A 20,714-nucleotide genomic window follows, 5' to 3' on the forward strand; every position below is an offset into this window, starting at 1 on the left:
GATCCCAAAGCTTCCCTGAAAGCGAACAACATCTGCTACAAGTGCTGGTCATCAGTCTCCCACCTTGCCAACGACTGTAAGGTCAGTGTAAAGTGCACGGAATGTGGCAGCACAGGCCACAACACAGCTTTACACCCAGGGCCAGCGCCATGGACTTTACAGCACACTTACATTGGCAGTGAGCACGGCAGGGAGGAAGAACCCAGTGCTACAGCCACAGCAGAAATCAATACAAAATCCACAGAAGTCTGCAAAGAGATTGCAGATGGCAAGTCCTGCCCCAAAATCTGTTTAGTCAGAGTCTACCCAGCAGGCCAAAGGGACAAAGCTTTATCCAAAGAGATTAAGCTTTACACCATTCTAGACGACCAAAGTAACAGGTCTTTAGCCAGCTCAGTCTTCTTTGATGCCTTTGGCATTAAAGGCCCCAGCACTCCATATTCTTTAAACATTTGTGCAGGAATTGTGGAGACGGCGGGGAGAAGAGCATCTGGCTACCAAGTCAAGTCGGTAGATGGGAAAACATGCCTGACTTTACTAACTCTTATCAAATGCAACCAGACCCCTGACCATAGATCACCTCGTAGCGCACCTGATCCTCAGGCTCAGATCCTCTTGCTCCTCGGGAGAGATATTTTACAAGTCCACAAGATGAGAGCTCAGATCAATAGTCCCCACGATGCCCGCTATGCTCAGAAATTAGACCTAGGGTGGGTCATTGATATCTGCTTAGGAAGCATGCACAAAACAACCTCCATTAGCAGTATGCTGACAAGCACATGGGAGAATAGACACGCTTCTATCTTTCAGCCATGCCACAACCAATTCCTCTTAAAGGAATCAGCGCACATCACCCATTTGTTTTGTCCCTCCACAGGCTCCTTTAGTGACAACCTCATCTGTGACAGTGACCAAGGTCATTTGAGGTGCACAGTCTTCCAAAAGATGGAAGGTGCTAATCAGGTGGCAGCATCTACTGAGGAAAACTCCCTTTAGAAAAGACAGAGCAGAGATTAGTCAAAGAGGATAATGATTCCCTTCAAACCACAGAGATGACGCCAACCTAAAAATACCGAACAAACTGTAGCATGCTCCCTACTACAAGCATCATCAAAGATCAAAGACAATTGGACCGGTCCTCTGCAGTGTCTTCCATAGAATTTATTGAAAAGGAACTTCCATTCAGTCAGTCACAAGAGGATCCTGGCGCAAAGTGTGTAACAAATACATCAAAGACTATTGCACTAATGGCTAAATATGGAAGTCAAGATAGAAAGAAGGTTTCAATCCAGTTCCAAATTCTTGCTCGCTAAATGGCTTGTAAAAATATAGATACCTTCAAATTCTACAGATGATTGATACTTTTCAGAGTCTATGGTACTAGTAATCAATCTCTCTGGGACCAAATAAAGGATGACTACTCTTACCTTGCTTGATACAGTTGAAGTGGTAGAAGAAAAGAAATATAGAGGATAACATAACAGACTTTACAGGAATTTTTGGAGAAATAACATTAGTCATTAAAGTCAGGATAGCAAGCGTTGCCCATAATTCTGTCAGCACAAATGAAACCTCACTTGATAGCACCTAATTAAATAACTGAGAGCCAGTTTGGTGTACTGATTAAGACCTCCATAATGAAACCACAGACTGTACTTTCTAGATCTGCTTTGGGCATGAAGCTAGCTGGGTGACCTTGAGCCAGTCATTTATCTCACTCCTAAAATGAAGGCAATGGCAAACCATTTCTGAAAATCTTTGTCAAGAAAACTGCAGGGATTCTCCATGCAATCTCTGAGGACTGGACATGATTAGATAAAATAAAAATAACAATTATGGCTCTTCTGATGTGAAGACATTCCAGTAAATTTTTAAGCATGTGTCTACCAATCCTTACATGAAACTTGAGTCAGTCAGGGACTAAGGCAGCCCAAGTATGAGCTTAGATCAGGGGTCGTCAACCTTTTGGACCTCAGGACCATCAAACTCATAATTTTAGATCCCAGGGACCACTAACCAATTCAGTGGGCATGGCCTAATTTGTGGGTGTGGCTTGGTGGTCATGTGACTGGCTGGGCATGGCTTGTATGTAAATATTATAAATATTGAATTTTTTATAAAAAAAGGAAAACTTTTACCCAAAATCAGGCAAAGCAGGCAGATTGAGTTGCTCACAGAATCATTCAGTGATCTAGAGCCCGTTTTCTCTGGCAGAGTGCTTGGGTCTCCACAGGCACCCCAAACATGAGTGATGTTGAGGTGGCCATGCCCACCCTGTCCATGCCCACTTTGCCCCTCCCCAAGGTCAAACACAACCCTGATGCGACCTTCAATGAAATCATGTTTGACACCCCGGTTTAGAAAATGGTTTAATAAGAACTAGTTAAGACATAGGAAATATATGGTTCATGAGAATATTTCATACTGATCCATAGTTAAATTTTTTCAGTTTGCTGAAAAAATAATGTCTACTTCACCCAACCATAAAAAGACAAGCCCAACCATAAAAAAGAAAGAAATTGCAATTCTCCAAACAACGCTATTTCCGATTCAGGGAGAGTTCTGGTGTAGGTGCCATCTTTTTGTGGAGGTAGGAGGCTGACAGTTCCACCTCGATTAACAAGCCCTTAAAATATGGTTTTCTCAATGGCATTAGTGTTTCTACAGAAAGAAAGACAGAAATAAAGAAAGGAAGAAAGAAAGGAAGGAAGGAAGGAAGGAAGGAAGGAAGGAAGGAAGGAAGGAAGGAAGGAAGGAAGGAAGGAAGAATCCCTGCAGTACTCTTTGTATCTCTTTCCTGGTTTATCTGATCCATATAGGCTTATATTGGAGCCTCTTAGGTGCAGTGGTTAGAGTGCAGTACTGCAAACTACTTCTGCAGCCAACTGCCTACAATTTGGCAGTTCAAATCCCACCAGGCTCCAGGTTGACTCAGCCTTCCATCCTTCCAAGGTGGGTAAAATGAGGACCCAAATTGTTGGGGGCAATAAACTGCTTAGAGAGGGCTGAAAACGACTGCGAAGCGGTATATAAGTCTAAGTGCTATTGCTATTATTGTGCTGAGAATGGTTTCTTTTTTCCTTCCTGTATATCATTGTGTGTGTTGTGAAAAAGGTTTTGGGGACATTGTATATGAAGGCAGTCAGAGGGATATCTAAGTATTATTAAATCTCTCCTGTTGGTCTCTGTAAGTTTTAAATGGAAAAAAAAGTACATCGTAGGGCAATCATTTTTGAACCATGGTACCTGAAATGGGTTTAGTTACAGTCCAAAATCCAGAATCAATGGCTTCTGTGGAATTGAAATTTTAATGACATAAAATTATCAGATGATATTTTAGGACATAATGCAAAATCTGGTCAACTGCTGATGTTTGACTATGCTGTACAGTTCAAGGCAGATACATCTCTAAATATCTCCAGGAATTTTAAAGAAGTTTTATAGTGAAGACAGTTTATTAGGTGTCGAGTTTTCTGGTAAGGTGACACCTCTGAAACAAAGACCCAGTGGCTCCTGGGGTCTCTGGTATCCACAAAAATGCTGAATGCCTCAAGGGAATTCTAGGTTCAAGTCCTCCTTTACTCGCAATATCATAGGCAACTTTGCTTCAGTGACTATCAATCAAATAAAAAGTGAGTTTCTATGGTAAAGAAATATTCGAGGGAATACTGAACTCTTGGAGAGAAAGTGAGATATAAATCTAACAAATGAATAAAATAAAGCCTTTTTTATGTTTTCCTAACTTGGATTATAATTTAAATCGATGTCAATACAATATTGGGAGTTTAATTTTCCCTTAAAACATTTTAAAATATTCGAGTTTTTAAAATGTTTAGAAATAATGGCGATCTTGAATGTTGGTGGGATTCTGAACTATAAATGAATAACTTGATATTTTTTTTACCTTGATTTATCAGGAAAATATGTTCTCTTTATAATGTTTTCTGTAAGTAGCTGGGTGACAGAAATAATGTTGCATCCCTGCTTGAGCAGGGGGTTGGACTAGAAGACCTCTAAGGTCCTTTCCAACTCCGTTTATTCTGTTATTGGAATGTCAGTTCAGGTATTTTGTGAAATGTAATACTATTGTTTTAGTCTTTTTGGTTCCTTGAAAGAACCCAAGGCTCTGGAGGCATTGCCTTCTGTGAATGAGAATTAAGAAAATTAAGAAAATAGCATATTAATTAACAAACACATTAGTTCTTCAGGAAGTGAATAATATAATGCAGGGGACCAAAATTGTGTTGATCTTTTTTGGTGCAGAATCAGAAGAAACAACTTTTAAACTTGTAAGACTAAGCCTTAAGTAAATGTTGACATACTCCATTATTTCTTTGTCTCACTATAGTGCCTTTTCCTGTGGGAAATTTAAAGTAAAATTGACCATCTTCCCTGCCATTGGTGGACTGATGGCTTCTGGTGATACATCCCTTCCTCCTACGGTCCAAGAGGATAAGATATATGGGCAATGTAGAAAAAGTGGAAGTTCAAGCAATTCTCCAGGTAGGCTTAGTAAGAATAGCAAAAACAGTCAAGGCAGTAACTGTAGTTCCAGCCACTATGGAAATGCTCAATTTAACTATTCCAATGATTTTTACAATAACGCTTCAAGAACAGCTGTTGTGGCAATAACATATGTATTGCAAGTTACACCTGAGGAAATATAGAACAGAAGGGACTCCATCTTTGTTCCAGATGTGGCCTTCTTGAATGATTACTGGACACTTATATAACAGTATTTAACCAGCATATCATGTTTTGTAACTTGTTATTTTCTAAAGTGAAAATATTATGTCCTTGGCTGGAGTGGGGGTTTGTATTTTGGCTTGAGAATCAATGTAAGAGATGCTTGGTCAGCCTGACATTAATGGAAGCCTGTTAATGACTTACTGTGTTAAATGAACATAACAGGAAAACATGATGATGGGGACAAGATTTCCCAGAGATGATGGTTTGGGAGGAGTTTGGGAGGAGTTAAAGATGGAAAATTACCCAGGCCTACCCAGGGAAGTCCATAAAACTCCTATGTAAGAAAAACAGGAAGGATTATGTAATCTTTTCAATATGATATCCTATAAAAGATTGCAACCATTTTAAGGGCGGTGTATCCTTCTTCTACTAGTTTGGGAGATGGGGTCCTATTCACCTATTTGCAAATATCCTGAATAAACGTAGCTTCTTACGGTTTCTTTGGTTGTCAAGTCTGTTTTTTTTATACAAAATTCTCTCAGCTGTCAATGACAGTGGAACATCTCAGAAGTACCATCACAAAGATTTTCTTTCTTTTTTATTAAGTTTTTTATTTTATATTTATATTTATTAGCCACCCAATTAGAAACTATTATTAGACACTAGCCAGCATCTTCCTAAGAGAATGATACTTTTGGTATTGGAGAAAATTCTAATGCTTTCACGATGCTTCCATTTCCAAGTTCTATTCCTTCTATTTTTTCCATTTTTCCTTGCTGCATGGATAATATGACACATTCTTCAAGTCCAGAGTTCATTTTTTTTTAAGTTTTATTGTTTGTTAAGACAAACATAGACAAACACAATATAAAATCATCAAGCCATCTTCCATATATATACATACAGTGTGTCGGTTGGTTTATAAATTGTTTTGTGCTTCCACTTCGTAGTCTTTAATTACAATTACATTGTGTATGTTCTCATACTGTCAATCAAATATTCCTAAATACATTAATATCATTGTTAATCATTTGACTATACTATTATTCATTCATGTTTTACAAGATAATCCATATTTTACTTTAATTGTTTTATGACAGTTCATATTATCATCTCAAATCTATCCTATAATCATTTTGTAGATATATTAAAAAATACATCTTTGTATATTCATTATGTTCTAAAAATCTACATATTTCATTACCGTGTTTTATTGTCTAACCATTGATAGAATAGATCCCAAATTTTATAAAATTGTTTATCTTCTTGTTCTCTGATTTCAAATGTCACTGTACTCATTTCAGCACATTCCAATATTTTCTTAATGATTTCCTCCTGTAATGGTATTTTCTCATTTTTCCAGGTTTTGGCAAAAACAATCCTAGCCGCTGTTAATACATTTACAATCAAATATTTCAATTCTTTACTAGCATTTGCAGATGATCTGGTTTTCATCTTAGAAGACCCACTAGAAACAGCATTAAAATTGATAGAAAAGATAGAGGTATATGGAAAGGAGGCTGGTTTGAAAATAAATAAAGACAAACAAAGATTTTGACAAAGAATCTGTTATCAAGACAAAAGGAAGAACTGGCGGATGTATTGAAAATCCAGGTCACGAATAAGATCAAGTACTTGGGGACACATTTGACAGCAAGATGTAGTACACTAAAAGAGAATAACTATATTAAACTTAAGCAGCAGATAGCGCTAGATTTGGTGAAATGGGAAAATTTACAACTGCATTAATAGGGAGAATATCAACAATCAAGATGAATATATTACCCAGAATTTTATATTTGTTCCAATCAATTCCAATTAGGCTTGGAAAAGATTATTTTGAAGATTTAAATAAAATTGTGTTGAAATATAAATGGCAAGGTAAGAAAGCGAGAATAAAATTAAAACTTTTGCAAATGCAAGAATAGGAGAAGGATTTGGTTTGCCTAATTGGGAGTTGTACTATCAAGTTACAAATTTGATGTGGGTTAAGGAATAGATAAAATTAAGAAATGCTAGATTGTTGACTTTAGAAGGACATGATCTGTTGTTGGGGTGGCATGCTTTTTTATGGTATAAAGGAACTAAAACACAGGGGTATTTTAGAAGACATTATATACGGGAGTCTCTGTGCTTAAACTGGGAGAAGACTAAAAGGCAATGTTATTTGAAAATTCCAGTCTGGCTATCGACTATTGAAGCATTTACTTATCCTATAATATACAAAAAGGAACAAAACAGTTAGATATGGTGAAATATTGAATGAAAGGGGTGAACTTAAATCTATGCAAAAACTAGAGGAACAAGGTATAAAGATGAATTGGTCTTCACATGCGCAAATACATTCAAGGTATGATAAAGATTCTAAAACAGAAGGTTTCTATGATAAATTGACTGATTTAGATAAGATTTTGACAGGTACTGATGAAAAGGTGATTCAAAAATTGTATCAATATTTACTAGAAATTAAACTAGAAAAAGAACAAGTTAAAGAGACAATGATTGGTTTGGGGGAAGAATTTTGGATATGGGATTGATCTAAAGTAATGGCAAAAATTGTGGTCTCAAAATTATAAAATGATAATGTCAACTGCATATAAAGAAAATTTGTATAAGATATTTTACAGGTGGCATTTCCCCCCAACAAGAATAGCAACAATGTTCAAGAACAAATCTGAAAAAGGTTGGAAATGTCATCAGCTACCTGGCTCATATTACCATATGGGATAGACTTGGACCGATGCCAAAAATATTGGAGTAAAATCCACACATGGTTGGAAAAAATGACAAAAACAGCATATAGACTTGAAATCAGAGATATTTTTATTGGGAATTTTACCTGAAGTCCAGAGTTCATTCTGATATCACGGGCTGAACAGAGGTGGTATTCAGCAGGTTCTGACCAGTTCTGGAGAACGGGTAGTGGAAATTTTGAGTTGTTCGGAGAACCAGCAAATACCACCTCTGACTAGAGATTTTACAGTATCCTTCCTCTGCACGCCCACCAAGCCATGCCTACAGAACTAGAAGTTAAATAATTTGAATCCCACCACTGCTGCTGAACGAATTGTATTGATTCATGTTCTGTGGGACTTTTCACATACAGTTTTAAGTTAAGATTGGCCAACTAAAGATGTTCACTGAACATGCATTTTACAATTCTTTCTATCCTGTATAAATTTACACCCTCCATAAATTTACCCCAGACCAAATTTCATTATACTCAGTGGAACCTACACTAATGTAGGAATGCATATCTTTACTTTTTTGGGGCTTGCGTGGTAGGATTGATATTTACCCTGCACAAAATATAATCTTTATAAAATGCTCTAGAAATTGTGGATTTAGTGGGTTCCTATTTGATTAAATCAGTAAAAAGGAGCTCCTCTTCCATAGCCTTGGACTGAGGAGTATTGTGCTCAGCAGAAGAACAGGATTTATGGAATGGAGTAAGGAGTGTGAAGGAAAGTGGAAATGATGGAATTATGAAAATACCTCCCTAACTTCTGCCATTTTACATTACAGTGTTATTCAACATTGCCCAGCAAGTCTCATGATGCTCAGAGAAGAAGTTCTCTGGTTGCCATAGCAGCAAAGATCTAAACAGCCACTTCCTTGTCAACGAAGCCCAAGAACCGAGTATCGTGAATAAACGGACGTTGGGTTGAAGCCCTGCCTGGGCATAGTGGGGAGGAAGTTTAAACCCTGGGCCCTTCGTGGATTCTTCGACTCCTGTTCTTTGGGCAATCGAGGAGTGCTTGGCTCAGGTTGTGGGTAAGCAAAGATAGCGACAGTGAAGGGAAAGTGAAAACATGTGGAAGATAAAGGCCTGATAGAAGAGCTCCTCCAAAGGAAATGGAAAACGAAGCAGCTACTTTCCCCTTCCAAGTTGAATTGTGTTGCCAACTTCCATTAGGTCCCACTGCCAGGCAGCAAAGTAGGCCTTGGTGCCACCGAAGCATTATCTGTGGTCATAATTACACGGCTTGCTGAAACTGTGCGATTCTAATAATATATTTTCCTATGTCACATGTATTTAATTAAATGACTAAAGAACTGAAATCAGAAATACTATGTGAAATATTTATAAATATTATACAACAAGGGAATAGTTGGAAACTATTTTTTGTGTTTTTTCCTTCTTTCTATTTGTGCGTATGTGCATGTGCGTTTGATATCTGGATTTTTAAATATGGCGCTTAGCTCAGAGACTCAAACCTTTTTCCATATTTTAAAAATTATTTAACGTACTGTTTTTTATAGTTAATTTCTCATCAATGGTAACAGAGCACTAACTGCACGATCTCAGCCTCAGTTTTTTTTTCCTTATGTTTATTCCTTTTTTATTTCTTTTAAAAAAGTGAAACTTTTTCAGTTCTTTTCTTTTTAATTTTCTTTTAAATATATATTTCAATATATGTTGGGCTGAGAAGCTTCTTTCCAATTGCATTGCCATTTGTCGTTTTCATAATTTCCTTGGTCATACTTTTTTATCTACATGTGAATTTATTTCAGCAATGGGGACTAATCTTTTCTTCTTTTTCATTCCCTCCTCTCTAAAACCTCAGCCTATTATTTTATTTTTAAACCTGCTATATTTATCTCTGCTTTTCTTCCTACTTTTATTATCCATTGTTATTTTTCAATATTGTCTCTCTTTTCTGCCCCTCTTTTCCTTAAGCCAGCTGTACATGTATACATGATACATATGTATTATGCAGCTTTTCTCTCCTTAAATTCCTCTAAAAATTGATGCGCTTATTCCAAGGCAAGTGAATAACAAGAATAATCTCTGTGAATTCCATAGGGCTTCTTTTGAAAAGATGGATAGACCGTAAGTGTTCCTCTCACATCCTGACAGTGAAGACTGTTTAACCAAGGTGTCCACGGAATCTGGAACAGATTTCTTTTCAGATGGGGAGAGAGAGTAGAACACCTTAGCATCAGAGCATATTAATAATATATGAAATACTAATGCTCTGATGGCCATTTTGAAAAATCCTTTGTTAGTGATCACCTCGAAGCCAAGAGGAACATACATGCCAAATTCAAGTTTCTAGGTTTTACTTTATATACATAAGTTTTGTTGCTTCCGGATAAAACAGGATGTTAAAAAAATGTCATCTTGAGCTATATGTAGCTTTCCAGTCTCTTTTTTCACTTTTACAACATAGTCTCATCTCCAGTGAATGATGTAAGAAAAATACAAACTTCATTTTTCATTTTGGCCTAGGGACAAAATGAGTGTTATAAGCCTTGTAGGGTTTAAGGAACTATCATTCAAAGTAAAATGCCTCCGAAAAATAGACCCCGCCCATTTTTGGAGTGCTTCTCTTTTGAATGCAAATGCAAAGCCTGGGAAAGCTCCCACATCAAAAGGACTCAGACAGCCTGAAAGAGTTTCCAAGTAGGTAGGACTAACCAAAAGGCAATGTGCACCTATTTTAATCTTTCCTTAACACATTCTAAAATGTGTGTGTTTTAAAAATATGTAGAAATAAAGGCAATCTTGAATCTTGAGCGTTTCTGAACTAGCAAGGAATAACTTGCTACTTTTTTGATTTATCAGGAAAATATTTTCTCTGTAATAATATAATGTAAGGGACCAAAACTGTGGTGAGCTTTTTTGGTACAGAATCAGAACAAACAACATTTAAACCCATGAGATCAAGGCTTAAGTCAATGTTGACACCATGCATTGTTTCTTTGTTTGACTACAGTGCTTTTTTCCTTGGGATATTTAAAGAAATTGACCATCTTTCCTGCCATTGGTGTAATGATGACTTCTGGTGATACATCCCTTCATCCTCCTATCCAAGAGGATAAGTCATCTGGACAATGTAGGGAAAGTGAAAGCTCAAACTATTCTGCAGGTACTCTTAGTACGAGCATCAACATCAGTCAAGACAGTAGCTGCAGCAAAAGTTCCAGGCAGTCTGGAAGTGCTCAGTTTAACTATTCCAGTGACTTTCATGATAACACGTCAAGAACAGCTGTCAAAGGCAGCAGGAACAGCATTTGTTCAGAAGAGAACAACGGTGGAACTACTCAGAACTACTACGACAAAGATTTTCACTCAGGTTCCTCTGCAACCTCAAAATGGGAAGAGTGTAGCAGCTTTACTATCCCATTGCTGCAGCCACAAGAAACCCAAGAGTGGAACTTACCAGGAAAGAAAAAGGAAAATAATCTCCATATAAAAGGTAAGAAGGCAATTGGTCACCTAGAACGCTGCGGTGCATTGCGGTTAGCAGATCTCAGCCAAACTAATGGCAGCTAAGCCTTTCCTGAAAATCAAGCCGTAGTGCTATAATTGCACTTTTGCTAAGCTACCCTGACACTTCTACACTGTAGAAAATACACTATACTTTGGGAAGTCTTATGAATGTTGTTAAACATATTTAAACTCTATGTAGTTCATTGATAAATTAATGTACTGCTTTTAACACCCTCAGTCAGTAATTCCTCACTCTGTAATGGCGGTCGTGTTGATGGGTATAGTTCACCAGTCACACAGATGTCAGTGTAACATGATTTTAATAAATAAACTGAGGGATAGGAAGTACGGTCCAGTATATAAAAAAGATTTGGCAAATTTGAGTTGTTCATTCCTTCATTCTTTTTGAGGCAATTACTTTCACTGTTTTATCATTATTTGGATATGGTGTGCAAGTTTGTGTGTGTGTATCCATCTGACTGTCTAGGCGGTCTTGTATAGTGGCTAGGGTGCTGGGCTACCAATCCTGCTTTAGGCAAGACTGGCTGAGGAATTCTAGGAGTTGAAGTTAATGCATTTTAAAATTGTCTAAATACTGTCTTAATATATAATGTGTGTATAGCGGTTATGTCATACGATACCTAATATTATGAGAGTTCATGTAGGATTTCTCACAATAGATCAATCAACAAATAGTTGCATCAGAGATTGACTCAAGAAATGATATAAAAGGAAGTGAATCGATGCAGTGAATACATATTTGAGCATTTGGCTCTGAGGTTTATGTAAAGTTAGGTGATTCTTACTTTGCTCAATCTTATATGCCATCTTCATATTTCTTTTAATGCAGGAGGCAAAAAGTTGCCTAAAAAGAAACCTCCGCAGAAGACCACATTTATTACCGACCATACCGTCAATGCTCAGGAGAAAAATAACATGGCTTACCATCTATTGTCAGCAAGAGACCACAAAATTAAAGAACTGAAAAACGAAGTGGCTGTTCTCCAGAATAAATTGGAGACATCTACTCTGGAAAATAACATGTTGAAGGGTCTTCAGTGCCAGCATTTAAAAACAATAAAGAAATATGAAAATGCCGAGATTAACCTGCCTGATCTCTTGGCCAGGCGCTCTAATGAAGTGCAGACTCTGAGAGCACTTCTCAAGAAATCTCAGGAAGAAGAGCGCAGGGCTTCCAAGAAGCTGAGAGATGTTGAGGTACAACTCTTAAAAACAAGGGACTCCTTGCGGGCATTGCAGAAACTTTGTCAAGACAAGAAACTTGAAGAGAGAGAACAACTTCAGCGTAAAGTAATATCACTTACCCAAAAATTGGAAGCCAGTGATAAGAGAACCCAGGTAACAAGCAACGTACATTGCTTACTACATAGCATACCCTTCCTGGCAGTGGTGGGATTCAAATTTTTTTACTACTGGTTCTGTAGATGTGGCTTATTTGGTGGGCATGGCTTGGTGGTCATGTGACTGGGTAAGGCATGGCTTGGTGGTCATGTGGCTGGGTGGGCATGCTGGGTGGTCATGTGACTGGGTGGGAGTGGCCAACTTGACATCACTCACGTCAAGGGTGCCTTGCTTGGCCTCTCCTTGCCTCAGAGATACAATTTCCCTCTCTATTTATTTACTACTACTAGAGCTGTCACCACTCGGCTCCATGCCAGCCCACATCTCATCCCCTGCCTGGATTCTCCAGCAGCTTCTGGGGATTGTCTGCTGGGAGACACAGGAACCATGTAGCACGAGGCTATTCTGCCTGCATTGCCCAGGGAAGCCCCCCCTCCCTCGCCGAACAAGTGTTCTGGCAGTTGTTGCAGGGGAGCTTCATTTGTTCAACTTCTACCTATCCCACCATTAGGCACCACAAAAAAAGGAGGAGGCTAATACGGCCTGACAAGAAACAAGAGCAGCGGAGAAGGTGCGAGAAGCGAAGCCAAGTCCACACTCCCACACAAAGCCCCCCACCTGCCCCACGTGCTCAGCCCTGCCCTTCACCCCACCCGCTTCACTCCCGCAAAGCGTTTCCTTGGTTTCCCAACCTTTTTTCCACACAAACTTCCCCCACATGACCCCCACAACCTCTTTGGGCAATGAGGTGGAAAAAGGTTGCCACACTCACCCTTTCTCCTAGCACTCACCCATACCTGCGAGCACCTATTGCCTAGTCGCATTAGCCCGACGTTCTAGCCGAGCAATCCTATTCTTCCGTGAAACACGTGCGCCCCTCCTTGCCAGGCTGCATCTCATGGATTCTCCAGCAGCTGCTGGGTCTCATCTGCCGGGAGGATGACCAGGAAGTACAAGGCGATTCTGCCTGCATTGCCTCTCGGCCAGCCGCCCCTCCCTCGCCGGGCCGAGTGTTTAGGCAGACTGCAGGCCACCGCTAAAAGAGGCCCATGGGCTGGAAGGTACAGGTGATGGCGAGGCTTGACTACCTTTCAGGTGCTGTTCGGGGCTGCCGCCTCCTCGACCACAGCCCTGCCTCGGGTCCCGCATCAGCCCATGAAAAGGGGATATGCCACTTCCAGGCTGGTGGATGGGCAAGCAGACCATCCTCAGGAGAGGCATTTTCTCTCAGGGCTCCCACATGGAAGGCACCACGGAAGCCGAAGCTGGGCCTAAAACGCAGTCTCGCCTTATCATGCCCCTCCGCAGGCAGCCCTTTGGCTGATTGCAGCAAACCCAGTGTGGATCTTCCTTCCCCGCCATTAGGGCTGAATCACAGCATTCTCACAGTGGCTGCCTGCACTAGCCCAAAGCACGCAGATCAATGGGTGGGAGAGGAAGGGGCGGATGTGGGCAACATAGCATCATGCTCCCTGGTTGCCAGCTGAGCCCAGGAACAGTGCCCCTCCAAACTCCAGGAATGGAGGTCTAATGCGACTCGCAGGCTTATCTGTGAGCAACAGGCAGATCAGGGCTGCTCAGTTGGGGCGCAGCCACCATGTGGGGAAATCACGAGGGCCCAGCGTACCACATAGGAAGGGAGGAGTGACTGGGAAGGGTGAGCAAGCATTGGGTGGGTGTGGCAACTGAGTGACTGGTGACCGGGAACCGGTTCGGGGGCGTGGCCACCCAGAAGTGGCTTCCAGTTCTGTGACCCATGCCAAATTCTTGCTACCGGGTCACCACAACTGCCGCGAACCAGCAGAATACCACCTCTGCTTCCTGGTCCCCAAACACACTCACACCTGTCACCCAGTGACCCAGCCGCTGCTACTCCCCCTCCCTCTGGTCCTGGTGACAGAGTTCCAAGGCCCCCAAACCTGTGGAGCAAACACAGTACTTAAAACAAAAACACTGCATCGCACACTGCCACTGCATTGCCATTGCTTCTGCCTGACACCCGATTGGCTGGCGGTTATTTGTCCCATGCAGCCAAAGGCCTGTGTAAAATGGTGTTTGGGCGAATGGGCATGGATGTAGGGCGAATGGTGGAGGGCCATTGGCCCATTGGCCGTGGAGAATGTTGGGAGAGGGCTAGCAGAGGAGGAAAGCTGGCTGTAAATGGGCTGATGCGGATGGTTGGGGGCGAAGTATGCATGGCCAAGTGTCTGTGCCAAAACTTCCTAAACCCCTCTGTGAGAACTTTAGAAAGAAATGCTGTAAGCTGACTTGCTTCAGCAGGCAGTAGGGAACATTTTCTACCGGCACCATCCCCAAAACACCAAGATTCATTTGATATTGAAATTAATAGAAAACCTGCTTAAGTGGGATCATCTATTGTGCACAAACAAAATTTAGAAACAAGAACAGCTTCCTCCAAGTTCTATTTTACAAGGAAATCCATTCAGATTCTTAAATTGTTACTCGAGTGATTAGAGACATAGATGTGCTGCATTTTGTTTCACACTTCAGTTCTTTGAGGTTTGCTATTTGCTGGAAGGGATAGTAATTTCAAACCTCATTGGTAGAATATTTTTCCCAGCTTTTACCAATAAAACATAACCATCGTAGGCGGTGACCAGTCTAGGTTTACTTTACTGACACAGTCTAGCGAACCTTTTTGTTGTGGTGTGCCAAAAGTGGGCGCAGATGCTGGCACCCACAATGCAATGCATCCCCCCGTGCATGCGTGCGCAACACATCCGCCCTATCCCCTTACCTGCACTGCACATGCATGGGCCACCCAGCTGATTTTCGCCCTGTATGAGGCCATTTTCACCCTCCCGGAGACTTGAGGGAATCCTCTGCAGCCTCAGGAGGCCAAAAAACGGGCCTTCCGGAAATACTGGAAGTGTCCGTTTTCAGCCTCGGAAGGGCCTCTGGAGCCTGGGGAAGACTGTTTTCGCCCTCCAGGAGGCTCGAGGGAAGCCTCTGCAGCCTTGGGAGGCTGAAACCGGGCCCGTTTAGGTACTTCTGGTATTTCCAGAACGTCCGTTTTTCAGCCTCCAGAGACTGCAGAGGCGTCCCTTGAGCCTCCGGGAGGGCAAAAACGGCCACAAATGGGCTGAAAATCAGCTGGGAGGTGCACTCATACGCAGTGCAAGTAACTTTGGTTGGGGTTCACGTGCCCGCACAAATGGCTCTGTGTGCCACCTGTGGCACACGTGCCGTAGGTTCACCATCATGGGTCTAGCTTGTCCAGCTGGGAACTGTATGACTTTTTACTAATGACTTCTTCCTTCATCCCAGCTCTAGGAAAAGAGACAGAGTAGGACCTTTTTGTATATCGCCAACTTGTTACAAACCTTCTATCAGTCCTGAAACACAAAGAGAAGCTGCACAACTATGCAATGAGGAGGGTTTTTCTGATACATTTTCTAATCAATCAATGAAATCAAAACCTGAAAATTAAGATTTTGAAAAGAATGACTCTTGCTTTAACTAATCAGATGAAAAAGTCAATCTCTGATGACATGAGCCTAACCAGCACATTTAGAACTGTATATTGACTAAACCTACCTTACTTGCCATCAATGAACCATATTATGGTTTTATTATAATCGAAATGAACAAAATTTTACTCTTTTCTCCTCCTCGGTACAATATAACTTGTAATGTTGGTATATTAAATAATGTTCTTTTAATGTTATGATGAATAAAATCTAATGTTCTTTTATTCTATTTCTCAACTATACTGATCTTGATTTAAGGATTGGGGATGGTTATTTCTTCCACCAATAAGGAGAAATTAAAAGTATATATTGTAACTGGATCTCTATCTATTTCTTTTATCCTTCATCTGCATAATAGATTGTGACCATCCTATGACATTATTTTTGGTTATACATATTATTTTTGACATTTTTCTTTCACAATGTGCGTCGATTCCCACTTCAGAAATTGTGAGTGTTATAACTTGGGATTGAGGATTTTCATCCTTTTGGAAACACTTGGTAAAATTTCAGGTGACTTCCTTTAATTTCTAATTCAAGATTGCATGATTGTAAATATTGAATAATCTTACTGGTTTATTTCTAATGTGTTTAGGATTTGGAAAAGCAGCTGTCGTTGAACACTGCTTCTTTTAGACATCAATTGGCAGTTGAAAAAAAAAAGATCGTTGAAGCTCAGTCAATCACAGAAAATTTACAAGTAGAAGTCAAGTCGCTGAAGCTAAAACTGCAGGTATTTAGAAGCTTAAATTACATTTTTCTTACCACAGAAGGCATCCAAGATGTTATTCACTAAATGCTCATTTGAGCTGAGCCTATCTTAACAGATTTAACAGATAATCAGAGTTGGAAGGGACCTTATAGGTCATCTAGTCCAACCCCAACCCCCGCCCAAGCAGGAGACCCTACACCATGTCTGACAAATGGCAGTCCAATCTCTTCTTGAAGGTCTCAAGTGATGGCACTCCCACAACTTCCAAGGGCAGGCTGTTCCATTGGTTGATTGTTCTCACTGTCAGAAAGTTTCTCCTTATTTCCAGGTTAAATCTCTACTTGTTCAGTTTCCATCCAGTTTTCCTTTGCTGGCCTACAGGAGCTTTAGAAAATAGATTGACCCCTTCCTCCTGTGGTGGTCCATCAAATATTGGAAGACTGGTATCTTGTACTGTGGATCTTTTTTTCAGCCTGTAACTAAACTGTAGATTGGACAAATGTTTTAATTTATGTAAGGCCATTTCCACGATACCATTTCTAGGAATGGATACTACTTGCAAAGTGTCTCCCAAGATTATATGCTTTTCAAACATGTTAATGAAGACCTGTATTGATAAAAAATTGGGGGGGTGAGGGGGGTGTTTGAAACTGGTCAAAACCTTCACAGTTCCAGAAAAAAAGGATATTTATTCTCCAGAATCTTTAGAAAAGCAACTATTTGGCCAAATTATTAAGTAAATTTTTTACAGAGATAAATACAATGATTTACTAGGGGGGAGTTATGCAGTAAAATGTAAGATCTCTGAAGAACTGACATTAATACAATAAATTATATTATCAACATACATTTAATAATGCATTTCTTTAGGAAAGAGAAAAAGAACTAAGCATAACAAACATTTATGCACATCGGATACATAAAGGTCAGCCAGAGAAAAGTGATTCCTGTTCTTCTCCAAAAGGTAAGCACCGACTTTGTTTCATACTTTATTGTGAAATAAGCAATATGATAATTCTGTGCCTTGTCAAAAATATTTCAACTTCTATTTTCTCTTTTAAAATGGCAATACTGCATTTTGTGAGCTCATTATTTAATAGTCATCAGTGCTCATTAAGGAAAAGATCATTCTCATCATACTCTAGAAGCAATAGATAAGGGTTAGAAGAAGAGAAGAGTTTTATGGATATTTCCTAAGAAATCCCACTAAATTCAAAAGTGTTACTGGATTTTAGCGTATATTCTGCTATAAAGATCATTGTTCAATCTTACCTATTTTGATGACTTCTAGAGTCTTTTAACTGGAGATATAAGCCTGGCTGTGGAACTGAAATTCCTTTATTCCCTTGTGCCATGTTGCCATTTTATAAATAAGTTAAATCATGTATTTTGAAGCAAAAAGTATTAATAATAGTCTAATTTATTTATATATTTGTCAAATTTATAGAGCGTAGCTGCCCATTTCACTAGAGCTACATAGAGCTCAAATTCATATTATTGCTGTTTCTTCCTCCAAATTATAAAGCCGCACACATTTTTCCCAATCCTGCGTCCCTCAGACACATTAAATATATAGGTGGAATTAACAAGGAGAGGGTGTTTCTCATCCCTTTGTGTATCTCTTTGTTTTGAATGAAATACCGGACTGGTTTATCATTGCCTTGTCCCATATGGTATAAAATAGTCCCCTTGCTATTGCCACTGAAGGGATTGCCTAACATCTTCCTATCATGCTGCTCCTATCCAATATACACAGTCCTCAAATTATGACCGTAATGGAGCTCAGAAGTTTCATCATGTTATGATGGTAGTAAATGAAGGCACCCACATAACCAACCTGATTTTAAAACCTTTTTGGTGGTGTTTGTTAAATGAACGTTTCAGTTGTAAAGCAAATGATTATTAAGATTAAAAGGATCATTAAGGAAACATTGTGGTTGTTAAGCAAGACCATGAATTTTTATGGCCCTTTTTGCCAGCAACCGGCTCAAAAGGCTATCTACAAGCAGAAAAACACAGCAATTTTCCATAAAGAGAGTCATGTGACAGTGGGGCGGGGGAACAGCATCGGAACTCTGGAACAAATATTTGGAGAGGAGCATCATAACTCTGAATGCAAAGCAACTGTTGGTTAAGTGAGGAATATGTGAAACTATATGGGAGAAATATGTGAACAAATTTACATCAGGGTTATCCTTCAACAGGTCCCTTGGTCAAGCCCAAGATACCATGCAGCGGAAGACCAAGGAACAGGCAACATGGTGAAATAGCGGACTTTGTAGGAGATTCTGTCACCAGTTATAAGCCCTCATTTGCCAGATTTCCAAAGGAAAGACAAAAAGACTCCTCTTCAATTCCCAGTGAAGAAAACAGTCCCAAGATACCGCCTGGAAAAAAAAGACTCCTTTTGGAAAAACTGTTTGGTCCAAACTCCATCTTAAATAGCAAATGATGGCTTGCATTGTGTGATTCCAGTCAAGCTCATAGAACTAATAGATAACAGTATTAGAACTAGGACATATTAGATCATCAATATTGGTATTAGAAATGAGATATATTAAATCATAGATATTAGATCATATTAGAACTAAGTGATATTAGATATTAGTATTAGCACTAAGCGATGTTAGATAACAGATAGTATTAGAAGTAGGATATATTAGATAATAGATATCATATAGAGAGTAGATAGTGGATAGTATTAGAATTAGATGTATTAGATAGATATGAAAGTATTAAAATTAAGCAATATTAGATAATAGATATCAGGTAGTATTAAAGCTAGGGCATATTAGAGAGTAGATAGTGGCTAGTATCAGAATTGGGTGTATTAGATAGATATGAATTAGTATTAAAACTAAGCAATATTAGATAATCGATATTAGTATTAGAACTAGGATATAGTACAATAGATAGTAGATACCAAATAATATTAAAACTAGGAGATATTAGATAGTAGATATTACAATAGTATTAGGACTAGGATGTATTAGATAATAGAGTTTAGATAGTATGAGAATTAGGAGATATTAGTAAGTTTCTGTAGTTATTAATGAAACTCTATGAACTTTTTGCACACTTTTATAAATCATAAATATAAAAGGAATTTTGAAAAAGATGTTTTATGACTTATGCTTATCAATTTCTACCTCTAAATAAGATTTCCTTGAAGCTTCTTTCTTTCCTATTTGAAACGAATAAAGGTGAATATTTCTTTGCAGCTTATATTCAGAAGTGTTGTTTCAACACACGAGGGAGCCAAAGACTAATCTTTTAACTTGTCAGCTATATAGTTATATTTACTAGATCAGGGGTCGCCAACCTTTTGGACCTCATGGACCACCACACTTATAGTTTTAAATCCACTTTAAATCCACTAATATGAATTTTGACTGACGGTGGCTTGTTGATGTTTTCCAGGGTCTCTGCAGAAAGCAGCAGACCCTGGGAAAATCCCCCAAAAAGTCTGCAGGAAAATTCCTCACCCAGTTTTCCTACCGATTGATCATTCTTTATTTGGGATCACAGGATAATGTCTCCAGCTCCATTCTAAGGAGGGTGGGGTGGGAGAGACTTTTCGCTTCATGCAAGGAAAGCAGCCGAAGCTGCAAAAGTCTTTCTTTCTCTCCCCCAACCTCCGCCAGAAATGAGTTTTTGTGAGATTTGTTGCGATGGCGCAGCCTCTTGGAGCAGGATGCCTTGCAGGATCCCAAAGACTCATTTCTGGCGGAGTTTGTGGGAGAGAAAGACTTTTGCTGTTTTCCTTGCATGCAGCCAAAAGCAGAAGAAATGGAAAGAAGCAGCCCAGTGGCGTGGCCAGGCCAGGCGCATGGGGCAAGTGGGGGAAGTTATCCACCTCCGCCCTTACCCCCTCTCCTCACTACTTTGTGTTGTTCGCAATGCAAGCAACGCAAGCCTTGTGTTCCCACGGGTCATGTGGGTGGCACAGCCTTGTGTTCCCGTGCAGCCTGGATTAATTACTTTGGGGGTGACATTTCTCTGGGACCACAAAAATTTTCTCACAGACCACCAGTGGTCCCCAGCCACTGTACTAGACCATGTAGAATTAATGTTATATAGTTTTAATTCTTAAATTTTAGTTATATTCTTGGACAAATGTTACACATAAGATAATTAATACAACTGAAAGAAGACGATCAGGTGAAACTGACTCTTCAAGAGTTTTTTGGATAAATATAAGAAAAAACACATGAAGTAATTCGGGCAATGGAAATAAAGCTTG

The 20,714-nt window shown here is 39.6% G+C and overlaps 1 protein-coding gene across 1 annotated transcript; it reads left to right on the forward strand.

The window, feature by feature from the left end:
* Positions 1–1,088: 1,088 nt before the first annotated feature.
* LOC113454283 (uncharacterized) lies at positions 1,089–18,923 on the forward strand. Its single transcript, XM_087919234.1, has 7 exons — positions 1,089–1,213; positions 4,349–4,545; positions 10,596–10,892; positions 11,757–12,265; positions 16,355–16,492; positions 17,342–17,435; positions 18,676–18,923. The coding sequence occupies exons 1-7, from the start codon at positions 1,089–1,091 to the stop codon at positions 18,921–18,923; spliced, it is 1,608 nt and encodes a 535-aa protein (XP_087775360.1).
* The last annotated feature ends 1,791 nt before the right edge of the window (positions 18,924–20,714 follow it).

This window comes from Pseudonaja textilis, unplaced genomic scaffold, assembly GCF_049901715.1.
Source record: "Pseudonaja textilis isolate UNSWEBS1 unplaced genomic scaffold, rPseTex1.2 PTEXSCF60, whole genome shotgun sequence".
Lineage (NCBI taxonomy): Eukaryota > Metazoa > Chordata > Lepidosauria > Squamata > Elapidae > Pseudonaja > Pseudonaja textilis.